This window comes from Corvus cornix, chromosome 8, assembly GCF_000738735.6.
Source record: "Corvus cornix cornix isolate S_Up_H32 chromosome 8, ASM73873v5, whole genome shotgun sequence".
NCBI classification, from domain to species: domain Eukaryota; kingdom Metazoa; phylum Chordata; class Aves; order Passeriformes; family Corvidae; genus Corvus; species Corvus cornix.
Window position 1 is genome coordinate 16880800 of NC_046338.1, and position 12258 is coordinate 16893057.

Genomic DNA, 12258 nt, shown 5'->3' on the forward strand with positions numbered 1-12258 from the left:
CATACAGTCACCAAGAGCTCTGTTCCTTTTCCAGTGCCTTCTACATGCTAACCAGTTGGGAGATTGTGGTTAGCATGTCACATACGCCATCACCCTATCTTCAGGAAGATGCATTTGCAAATGTGTAACGTTTCTTTTAGCTTTTGCAGAAGTAGAATCAGAAAGCATCTAGCCAAAAAACAAAGAACATGGTCATTAATGGATATATGCATGAAGACACTTCAGTGCAGATTTAAGGAAGTTGTTTATTTAACTAGCATTGACTGAATTATACTTCTAACATTTAGCAGTTGAGAGCAAACATTTTTGTCTCTTCCTGTTGCCATTTTCTTCAGATTTTGCTTTTTGAGGAAACACTGCAGGAAACACTACTTTCCCTCTTAATATTTTATTTAAAAACTAGACAAATAGATACGTAACAGTAAGGGTGAAAGGGAAAAAGAAGTCATTAGTAAACAAAGACTTCCAGGCTTGAAGAAAGTCTGTAAAGAAACATGGAGAATGCTGCCAAGGTAGAACATGTCTATTACATACAGAATTTCATAAAATCCTAGAATCACTAAAGTCAGAAAGTAAAATCTGTAAAATCATCAAGTCAAACCACTTCTTCTTACTGTTTCTATGTATGCTAGAATGATTTCCTCCCTATCGTGTTTACCTAGTTTGGAAATTAAAAATTTAGCCACCACAAAGCACATATTGGAAGAGGAGCACTCTTCTACATGGAGTTACTCAAACTCTGCTATTATTGAAATTTATGTTCTTCATAGCATTTCCTTTCTGTCAAAGTGAGATGCTGATAATGATTTGTCTAGATTGAACTGTTTAGGAAATCACTGGTATTACTCAGAATTATCATTATTCTGTGAGCTTATGAACCTCATCTTCATTCCAACCTGTTCACATTAACTCATGCACATTAAAGATGTACAGTATTGCCTGCTTTCATGACAATCCAGTTGCTCAGCCAGGCATATAACAAATTATTGTATAGACAAAATAATGCAACAGCTTTTCAACAGTAATTCTACTTTTCCCCGAAAGCACTGTTTCTTACCTTTTAAACTGACACTGAGCAGAGGAAAAAGTCAGAGGGAAAAGTGCCTTATTTTGTTCATAATGCAAAAATACACTAAATAGCTGGCTTTCTGGGAATTCTTCAAGCAAGCAACAAAGCAAACTAGCTAGAGTGCTTTAATGGAGAAAGCCAGGTTATTGATTTTTAAACCTGTTTTTAAGTGAGCTTAATGATTGGTAAAGGTGCTGGACTGATGGCCCTAGAGACTATCCTTAATCTATAACATAGTGATCTATAGCATAGACAACATTCCAAGATCCTCAACTGTGTTATAAGTCTCAAGGGATTAATCCTAAAAGCTTGGATCTACTAAGATTGTTAGGAAAACACTATCTACACTTAAAGAAAGGATGTGTTTGTTTAATTAAAGGAAAAAGGCAACAAACAATTAGATTGAATTGCTCTACAATCCTATGGTTTTAAGCAACACTTTCAGGGCTGTGTATGAAAAGGCTATAGAAACAGAAGCAGACTTCACTGCAAAGATGACCAGGCATTTTGTATTAGGTAAAATGTAGTATTAGGTAAAAACATTTCTTCACAATGCAGCATGAACTGAAATGAGCCAGTGAGCACAGGAATTACATAAGCCATCTCTGTTTCAAGACCTTCTGATCTTTTTTAACAGAAAATTACTACAACTACTAGAGCAAGGAAGTTTGAAGACAGAAATTTCATAGATTGAAGGTTCTGACAGTTTAAAACTTAAAAATCTGTTAACTGATATTAAGCAAGCATCCTTTTTTTTTTTAAGCAATCTCAGTATATACCACATAAAATTCATCCTTGCAACAGCAAGAACCAAGAAATTTACTCATGGATTCTTCCACTTGCACAAATGAAGTTTAATTTCTAATTACAGTAGCCTTAATAGTTGTACCAAATAAAGACATAAAGGGGCTTATTCTCATATATGCAGTTCCAAGTGGAGTAAATGCAACATGATCAACTCATTAATTAAGAAAATTAAGGAAAAAGCCGAGATGGAACATAAATGTCAATCTCGTTTAACATCAAATCATGTAACTAAACATTCTTTTGTTCTCTTACATCCCAAGATAAAGGCAAGATTCATGAATAAGAGTTTTATTGCATTCATTTAAAATAATGTACTTTGGCAAAAACAGGTACTGAAGATGTATTAACTATTAAATAAGCAAAACCTGCTACAGGTGAAAGGACAAAAGGTACAAGTGATCAGAGACTGTAGTATAATATCACTTACCTCATGATTCAGTTCAGCTATCTGATCTTTCAGTTCTCTGATGTACTGGTTAGAATCCGATTTATTAAGCTGCCCTTGAATTTTTCCTTCTTCTTTCTGTTTTGGTTAAAAAAAGGAATCATATTCAAGTTATTCAAAGATCTACTATATCAAAAATCTTATTTTAACCGTCTGCATATTTTTGTCACAAACAGAAGCTCTTCCCAGATACCACCCAGCACTTTCATTTGGTTGAAATTACAGCAGGTATTTAGAGGTGACAGTGGCTCAGACCAAGCTGACTCTCTCAATAGTACCAGGTAGGATGCTATGGTGGAGTATGAAGAATTAACAGCTTCACAGGTGGAATCCACATCCTATATACGTGAGATTGCATTTTAGTAAACCACTCCTACAGAATACTATCAATACATGGAACATATCTTAGTGTACTTTATTTTCACTAATGTAAAGTTTACATTTAGCAACAAGACATTTCCTTTTGTCTCCAAGTAAACAAAACCATTCTTTCCTTGCATTGTGGGACATGCCCTGGGAAACACTACATATGACAAGCCTTTTTCGTCCTGTAGGAAGAATTGTAACATCCAAAATATGGTGGTATTTGTCACGTAGGAGTTCCAGAGAGTATAAATGAAGAGAGAAATGTCCCCTAATACCAATGCTTCAAGAGGTATACAGAAAAACTGGCAAGTAAAAAAAGAAAACCAACCCAAACAAAAATACATGAAGAGGAATATGACATTCCCCTCATTTGTCAACCAAATGCAGCTCCTACGTTTCAGGATGCTTGAAAGGTTTCATCTGCACTGAATGCCTGCAGCACTGGTTTCCATCTTGTCCCTAAAGGGAATCCTAATGTGACTGAACCAAACTTGGCAGAACTGAGATAAATAATCACCCTGATGAGGAATGCACTCCATGTCTTCTGCTTGCTACTAATAAAATGCAGAACAACTCTGCTCTTGACTTTTTCCAGCTAAGTAATTTCTGAAGCAGCCACCAGCTCTAGAGAATGCAAGCACCTTGATCTTGTATAATTCTTTACCTTAACTGTAAATCACATACAAGCAGTATATTACAGAAATACAAATAAAATGGAAATATATTGTTTTTCTACCTATAGCTCATTTTGCTGAAGTTTTAATTACACTTGAAGAAAGCAAACAGTTTACTTAAACAGCCAAATTGAAAGTCATTTGCAAAGAGAAGTTAAATATCTTTTAGAATGAAAAGTGTTAACTGTTCTCAAAAATTAAGACAAAAAGCTTTAATGGAGAGGTCCCTTTAAAACACCCCTCTGAAATATACCCAGGACAGAACTTTGAGGAGAGATAACATGCTACCTTCCAAACCTTTTTCCTGAAAGAAGAGAACAATTTAGAACACTGTCAGTGTTGGCAGTATCAAAGCAATATCTCTTTTTTTGGGCTTTGTTTTTCTTGCAGTGAGGTATGCATTACAAAATTACCCCAAAAATAATTTTGTCATATTAATTCCCACAATCTGTAACATAGAAGAACAAGATCCTTTAATGCATAATTCCATACTGAACCTAGTTTCCAAGGTAACCTATGGCTAAATTCACACACACACAAGTAGTATTAATATTAACAGTATTACTAATAGTTCCTGTCCTAAATAGTTAAAAAAATCCCAAACACAGTCTAACCCCATCATCTCTCTCTACAAGAGTGACTACTGGCCTATGAAACAAATGCAACATAACCTGCAGACTAAAAATACATCAGCATATGAAAAAATCTTCCTTGCTGTCAGACACAGATTCCACACAATGAGAATGACCTGATCTCTTGATGTAGCAGGAATATATGGGAGAAATGCTTGTCTTAAGCCCTTTCCCTCTGTTTGAAACCTTGACTTTCCCACTTAAGCCTCTAATTCTATGGACTCTACTATGTCACTGTACACTATGCAATCAAAATGCAACAGTAAAGCAAGATTTTAGCAGAAATAGAACAGAGGTGCCACAGTCCTTTTAAAACAGAAGTGTAATAAACAGCTGAGCTTACACAGAAACTGGGTGCACAAGAGGCCATGAAACAGGCACTCCCAAGGTCAGTATAAACTAACAGCAGAAGCGGTAACATTTAGCAGGTTGGGTTTGGCACACAAATAGCTGTTAGTGTATATCATATGGGAATTACAACTTCCATTACATTTAAGTGGTTTTATTGTTACTTTTTATTCTAGAAACAGTACTGTAAAGTTAATGCAGATATTACAGAATAATTGTGTGTATTTGCTCACAGAAGAACTGACTGTAGCTACAGTCAGTTGGAGCTGAATGGAAGGCATAAGCCTGGCTTGCAAGATGCCCATTATTAGTGAAACGCAAGTAAGTTTCAGTTTTCCTTTCAGAGCTACAGATTTTGTAGAGCTGGCAATTCACAAAAAAAAAAAAAAAAAAAAAAAAAAAAGGAACCCTGCAATGGCATCTTCTACAAATATACTTTAAGAAAGGTCATGCTGTAACTTCCTCTTGCAACATTCAAAATTGGAAGCTGATCCTTTTAACTGGCTGCAAAAAAGTCACATATTTCTAATTAAATAACCCCATGTTCTGTGGGCTACCAAGTCTGTCTGCAGTGGATAAATTGGAAGGATGACATAGAAAAAAAAATAGGAAAAGGCATCAGAGTTTTCTTTACAGCTGCTGTTCATCTCTGACCAATAAAAAAAGATATAGTCTACTAAGTTGATCACACCGTTGTCCTTTACAGATGCTTATGCAAGTGTGGTAGCAAACCACTGGAAAACATGCAGGAGTCAGACACCAAAGCATTAAAATATATTTTAATTTCTATCAAAATCATCTAATTTAGAGAATAAATAATAAGTAGACAGCTGAAAGCTTACATATATTTAATGAACAAAAAAGGTCCTTCAAGTTTTATCTGTCATATTATTATTTTTAAGTTACCCAATATTCTTTAATATCGAATGACTGATATTTCTCCTCAATACATACATTTTTATACAACTACAAAGTATTACCATAATCTTCCAAATTGTTTCACCTTCCAGTGACATTTCATGTTAGAAAGTAATCTGAACCTAATGCAAATATTTCCCACCCTCTGATGAGCATTCATTAATCAAAGGTAAATTTTAATGTGAGGAACTTAAATTTGGTAGTAATATTTTTTAACAATAGCTTTTCATTAGGGGAGCTTGACACCACCACCTCTGCCTCCTTTTCTCCAAACTAAACAAGCCCAAAATCCTTAGCCATTCCTCATAGAACTTTCTTTTCAGCCCTTTCACCAGCTTTTTTAATTATTACCCTATAGACACCTTCAAGGACCTTCATATCCTTTTGAAATCGTGGGGCCCAGAGCTGCACACAGTACTCAAGGTGAGGGCATACTATCAGTTACTACACAGTCACACTGACATAAGAAAAATTAAATTGCTTTCATGCAGCTTAAGTTCATTTAATGCTTCTAATTGTGGCATTTACTTTAGTAGGAAGTAGACATTTCACTCTGCATTGGTTGTATACTGTGCTTGAATAGTTTTGTACTACTGCGCTTGAGCAACTTTGCACTTCTGAGGAAAGCACCCAGATCAACTGTATGGGTTCAAAACTGAATGTTACGACTCCACTTACAATTTAGAAGTCTTCAAGGTATGAATATCACACCTTTTAAAAGAGAATAGCATAAGCAATTACGTGTTTAATTTTTTTAAATCTAGAGTTATACACATAGGATGTGGGCTGCTGGTTTGGTTTTTTTGGTGGTGGGCTTTCAGGGGGAGCACTATTATAGAAAATCTGTGATACTTGGAGAGGTCACAACACAAAAACTAGCTGGTCGCTAGGCAAATAATAGTCATTTTAAATTTAAAATTAATACACAGAGAAAAAGTCAGATAACATGTCAATAAGCAAAGTGTGGGTATTATCAGAATTGCAAAATACTGAAAGCTAGCCAATTCTAGAATCTAGGAATTTGTTTGAAACATCCTGCAGTCACATGTGAATGAATCTTTACATCCCTGGCATACTGCATCTGCATATTAGCACCACTGCAGTGCCTACCTCCTCTTCCCAGAAGGGTTTTTAGAAAAGCAATGCCAGCTGGTATTACACTGTAATTAAAGATGCCTCATCTCGATTTGACTGCTTTTGAAGATTTGTAAATCCTCCCTTGATAGTCTCTTCCAACAGACCAGCTCCACCAGCACCACCAGGGTTAGAAATCTGTGTATCAGGGTAACAAACACCCTCGTGGCAGGTATCACCTCTGCTCTAAGGACAAGTGCTTGTAACAGTGTACACAGCCAATCCAACCCCCTGCCCCAGAGGTTGTGTATATAGTGGGAGTAGCACGGGCAGTGAAGCAGGAAATGAGCTCTGTAGATCAAAAAAACCCGCTGCTAAACCAGAACTTACTTAGGCCCCTTCACAGTTTTGGAAGCTCTCTCCTCTCTCATCCTGCTGTGAAGTACTAGAGTGACTGTACTTGTGTGCATACCAAGAATTACACTGAGAGCTCCTGAGAAGAAAAATCTGCACCCCAAAAATTTGCTCCTTGAAATGAAGAAGAATTCTGTCCACCAAAAACTATCAACTGAGAATCACGGTTTTCATATCACATTTAAATCCTCCTTTGTCTGGCTTTCTAAAAGAAAAGCATCTTGCAAAGCAGCAGCTAGTCTCAAAAAACTACCTGACGCCTACTGAGAACTCCTGAACATGTGGAGACCTTTCAAACTCAGTCAGCATCAGGCCAGGATGTATAGCTGGCAACACAAGAGTGCAGAGACAGACTGCTTAAAAAAATATGCTGATTTAAAATACCCGAAACCATTACTGTATAATGGCCTCCCAAAATCAAGTTTAGTACTCATAATAAAAAAGGGTTTCTACAACAAACAAATCACCAGGAACCACCTGAAAAACACTGGAGGCCTTAAGCCAGCTTCTGCTGCCCGATGGAAGTTTAAGATACAGAAGATCAGTGTAATTGAATTCTAGTTGCAGGTGTTTCATCCCAAGAGGTGTACAAGTTTTCTAAAAACACTCAGTTATCACAACAGAATAGGAAAGGAAATATACATCAACAAGAAAATCAGCCATTTTAAGTAATAAGAAAACATCTAGGGTTGTTTTCACTTTAATAACTGTGAACTTAAAAACACAGAAAAAAAATGGTTTCATAGGCAGTCAGAATACAGGCATGCTCAACAGTTGCTGTTCCTCAGATAACATCTTTACTAAAAATGACTGGAAGTTAGGATGTCTCCCTAACACCCTTAATTTGATCTTTTCTGTCCTAGAAATATTTATGTGGTAACAACTTGCCTCAGCCTCTTTTCAGGAGAGGCTTTAAAATTATTACTCTGTGGCAAAAGACACTGCATTAAAAATGTAAATGAAGTGTATTCAGAAGGGTAGATGTGGTAACTACTGTCCTTTCAGTGACTTTATAGTGACTCATTCTAGACTTTCAAAAAACACATCACTAACATCTCACACCAGTATTGATAAGAGTAAAAAAGGGTTTCCTGTAATTTGAAAAGATGGAAACAATTTCTTTACTGAACAGTCAGTACTTGGAAAAGTTATTAAACAGAGGTCATAGAAAGGCTTCGTTCTAAAGAAATAGTGCTAAAAGTTTAAACCATGGGGAGATTTCTAGCACAATAATGGACTTCCTTTACAGTTGTTCTCAAAGCAGCTTTGACAGGGTTAGAGATAGGGTAAATGTGACAAAATTCTCTGAATCTGCCAGGAAACACAGCAGGAGGAAGTGATGTTACTGCCTGTCCAGATCAACCTAACAAAAAGAAGAATTAATTCTTATGGATATTTTTTGCTTTAAGATTACTCAGGTGTAAAACCAGTTTTTCATATTACAGGTATGCTCTCTATCACCCAACTCAAATCAGCCATGGATAATTTTAAGACGATACTACAAGTCACCAGCTTGCATAGAAATGGAGGAAAAGGGATTAAGCTGCCAAGCAGAGGCTACAGCTGCCCCACTCTGCTTCCTCAAACAGCCTACACTTCCACTGGTCTACTGCTCCTCACCCTAGGCAGCTGAGTGACTGCAGCTTGTAACCGATTTTACCTTGTCTGAATTTTTCTATTCTTCCTTCAATTATTGCAGGGAAAACCTTAAAAAACCAAAACAGAAACAACATCAACGGACCAACAGGACTGCCTATATGCAATCAGAAGGAACCCTTGCTAATTATGAGGCCAGAAATATTTGCTTGCTGCAGTTTGAAGCTATCAGTTCAGCTGAAAACAAGAAAGACTACCTTCCCAAGGAAGCAAACCTGAAGCTTTGCTGATTGACTATAGATATAGAGGGAGACAACATCCATTCCTTGGCTCTTTCATCTTGGGAAAGGATGGGACAAACAGGATCAGACTGCATGCAACCTGACCAGGACAAGCCATTTAGTTGTAGGGTGTACATCTCTAGCCTTTGTGAGAAAGTGAAGCTGCACCATGAATATTGTGTTGTTTTGGGACCCTCCAGTACAAGACAGACATTGAGGTGCTGGAGCATGTCCAGAAAAGGGAAACAGAGCTGGTCTGGAGCAAAAGGCTTACAAGCAGCCGCTGAGGGAGCTGGGGGTGTTTAGTCCAGAGAAAAGGAGGCTGAGGGAAACCTTATCACTCTACAACCATGTGAAAGGAGGTTATAGCAAGGTGTGGGTCAGTCTCTTCTCCCAGGTAGCAAGTGAAATGACACGAGGAAATGGCCTCAAGTTGCCTCAGGTAAGGCTTAGATTGAATATGAGGAAAAATTTCTTTACGGAAAGGGCTGTCAAACATTGGAACAGGCTGCCCAAGGAACTGGTTGAGTCACCATCCCTGGAGGTATTTAAAAGACATGTCAATGTGGCACTTAGGATCATGGTTTAGTGGTGGACTTGACAATGCTGGGTTAACAGTTGGACTCAATTATCTTAAAGGTCTTTTCCAACATAAATGACTGTATGATTCTATGTAAGCTTCTCCCCAGTGTAGAAGTACAAAAAACAGTAGCCCAGCCATCCAAAAATCCATCCTTCATCTGTTAATAAATTGCTCAAATGTCCTGCCCGAAGCCCAGAAACCTGCCAAATACATCCAAGTCATTTTTGGGAAGGGATGCCATCCAGAGGGACCTGAACAAGGGCCCATGGGAACCTCATGAGGTTCAATAAGGTTCAGTGGAAGGTGCTACACCTGGGTCAGGGCAAACCCTCATATCAATAGATGCTGGGGATGAATAAATCAAGAGCAGCCCTACCAAGAAGGACTTGGGGGTGCTGGTGGCTGAGAGGCTGGACATGAACTGGCAATATACACTTGGAGCCCAGAAAACCAAACGTGTCCTGGGCTGCATCAGAAGCAGTGTCGGCAGCAGCTCAAGGGAGGGTATTCTGCCCCTCTACTCCATGCTTCTGAGACCCCACCTGGGGGCTCTGGGGTCCCCAGCACTGGAACAACATAGACTTGGCGTAGTGAGTCCAGAGGAGGCCATGAAGATGATCAGAGGGCTGGAGCACTTCTAGGAAGACAGGCTGAGAGAGTTGGGGCTGCTCAGCCAGGAGAAGAGAAAGCTCCAGGGAGACCTTAGAGCCCCTTCCTAAAGCAGCTACAAGAGAGCTGGAAGGGGACTTTTGACAAGGGCGTATAGTCATAGGACAAGAGGTAATGGCTTTAAACTGAAAGTGGGTTGATTGAGATTGAATATTAGGAAGAAATTCTTTACTGTGAGGATGGTGAGGCAACCTGGTCTAGGGAAAGGTGTCCCTGCCCATGGCAGGGAGACTGGAAAAAGATGATCTTCAAGGTTCCTTCCAATCCAAGCCATTCTGTGATTCTATGTTTGCCTCCCAAACATAAGCTGAACTGGCAAGTGAGAGAAAAATAACAACAGAGAGGAGTAAACAAAAGCTGAGAAAGTAAACTTTTGTTTCCACATAACAGAGTTATAACATCAGTGCTTTTCTTTGTCACTTCTGGGGCTTAGGTATGTGCAATGTAAGTTAAACTTCAGTTGTATTTCAATTCTATGCTATTTTTGGTAAAGAAAGACCTAGAATATCCATCACGTATTGGACAACTCACTCCATTTCAATACACTTACACAAGAGTTTAAAAGCTCAGCATCATGAACTGAATGCTCAAACAGGGCAAGGTGACATTTAGATTATATTAAGAAATAACTTCTTAACATCATAATAAACTGACAACTTGTTGCAGAATTACATCTATTATTGAATGGTAGTTCACTCTCCATCCCTGTCATTATTACTAACCAAAACTAAGAGTGACCCAGAAACTGTGATTTAAATCTAGCATGTGTGTGTGTCATGTCAGATCAGTTTGTATGTAGGAGTAGTGATACTCTGCATTACAAATTTAACATCACTGTCTTGCACCTACACCTACACAAACATTTAAAAGAAAACCTCACAATTTAGGTTAAGCATTGCTATGGCCCCCGTGGACCTGGTAATGAATCCCTTAAGCTTCTCAGAAAAGCACCACCCCCTCAAAAAAAAGGGAAGGTTATGTGGTAGGCTAACTTCCTCCCTTCATTTTTATCGGCTTTGAAACAGCATGACAGGCAAGATCTATTTGTGATGCTCTGTGCATCTGTACTTTAATTGTGATACCTATGCTCCCAGACTGGCTAAATGTATTTCTGGTATTAAATATTGCATTTCAAGTCATTAAGGCAAGTCCTGATTAAAAGGGCCTCTGCTCCCCACATCAGGTGACAGCAATTACAGCAACAAGCTGAACAGAAGAGAATGGGAGGCAGCTCTTTCTCCATTGAGGAAGAAGTTACGTAGAGTTTCAATTTCCTTAAAAAGTGGCTTTTGTTTAAGCCCTGTTATCAACTGCATGTTTTATAGTTTATAAGCTTTGGGAATTCAGGATTTCCAACTCCATTATTACATTTTCCTGGTGGAGGTGTTTCAAGGCTTTTGAGCATGAGTACCCAAAAAGGAAGTTTTGATCCTAAGTTTCGTATTTGCAGGCAAAACACACTGATCAAAAATATCTGCTTAGAGTCTTAAAAAAAAAACCAACCTATCATAGTTCAATAAAAGCATTTCAAGTCACATCTACAGTATATCAAAAATAAATTAACATTAGCAGAACTTATTTATGCTAAATAATTTGTTTTAAATATTATAAAGTTTACACTCAAAATCTGTATTTCACAATTGAAGAAGTTATCTTTCATGCTAGTGTAAATTAGAGATCAGATGTTCACCAAAAACCTAACAGTGCAAACTCATTAAATGAATGTGAACTTCAGCCACAAAATGACTTCATTCTCCACACTGTATACAAAGAAAGCACAGCCACTCTCACTTCTGTGAAGAAAATCAAGAAATTTACTAAGATCAAACTCAAGAAATCATTAGCAGGTGATAATCTGAGAACACCATAAAGATTGGAACTGGAAATGCACTTTGGAAGGAAACAAAAAGCCTAGAATAATAAAAGCATAACTAAAACTTGCACTGTGCAAAGTAGTACTTGTGAAAAGGAAGGAAAGATGATGTGGATAAACAACTGTTTATAAATGAGAGAGTTTATTTATATTTACTTTATTTAAATTTATAAATGAGAGAGTGCAATATTACAACAAAACAGGGACTGTATGATCTTTGGATGTGTTAGCCAGAATCATGAATATAGATTACTTTTCTGCACTTCTTTTATGTCTCACAACAAGGTATTATAAAAATCTGCATGTAATTCTGGGATCCCTAACTTAAGCAGAAATACAAAAAGGGAATAGGGGAGAGCAATAAAATGATGGAGCATGGATGATTTGATGAGTCAAACAACAGAAAACTAAGTCAGATGTATTTACACTAAAAAGTGAACACAATATGAATTGTGTGAGAGCTATCCAAAAACTCCCAACTGGGCATTAGGGGATTCACCATTTCATAA

General features: G+C 37.7%; 1 protein-coding gene and 1 long non-coding RNA gene across 7 annotated transcripts in view; one reads left to right on the forward strand and one right to left on the reverse strand.

Annotated features, from left to right (window-relative positions):
* LOC109145913 overlaps window positions 1-12258 on the forward strand; it is a 53664-nt gene that overhangs the window by 20210 nt on the left and 21196 nt on the right. The gene's annotated exons all lie outside the window — the stretch shown is intronic.
* EVI5 (ecotropic viral integration site 5) overlaps window positions 1-12258 on the reverse strand; it is a 75098-nt gene that overhangs the window by 16486 nt on the left and 46354 nt on the right. For all 6 annotated transcript variants that reach the window (XM_039555750.1, XM_039555748.1, XM_039555747.1 and 3 more), the window contains one exon: window positions 2304-2399. In XM_039555750.1, coding sequence (XP_039411684.1) covers window positions 2304-2399 — 96 coding nt within the window. The remainder of the gene's footprint in view (window positions 1-2303; window positions 2400-12258) is intronic.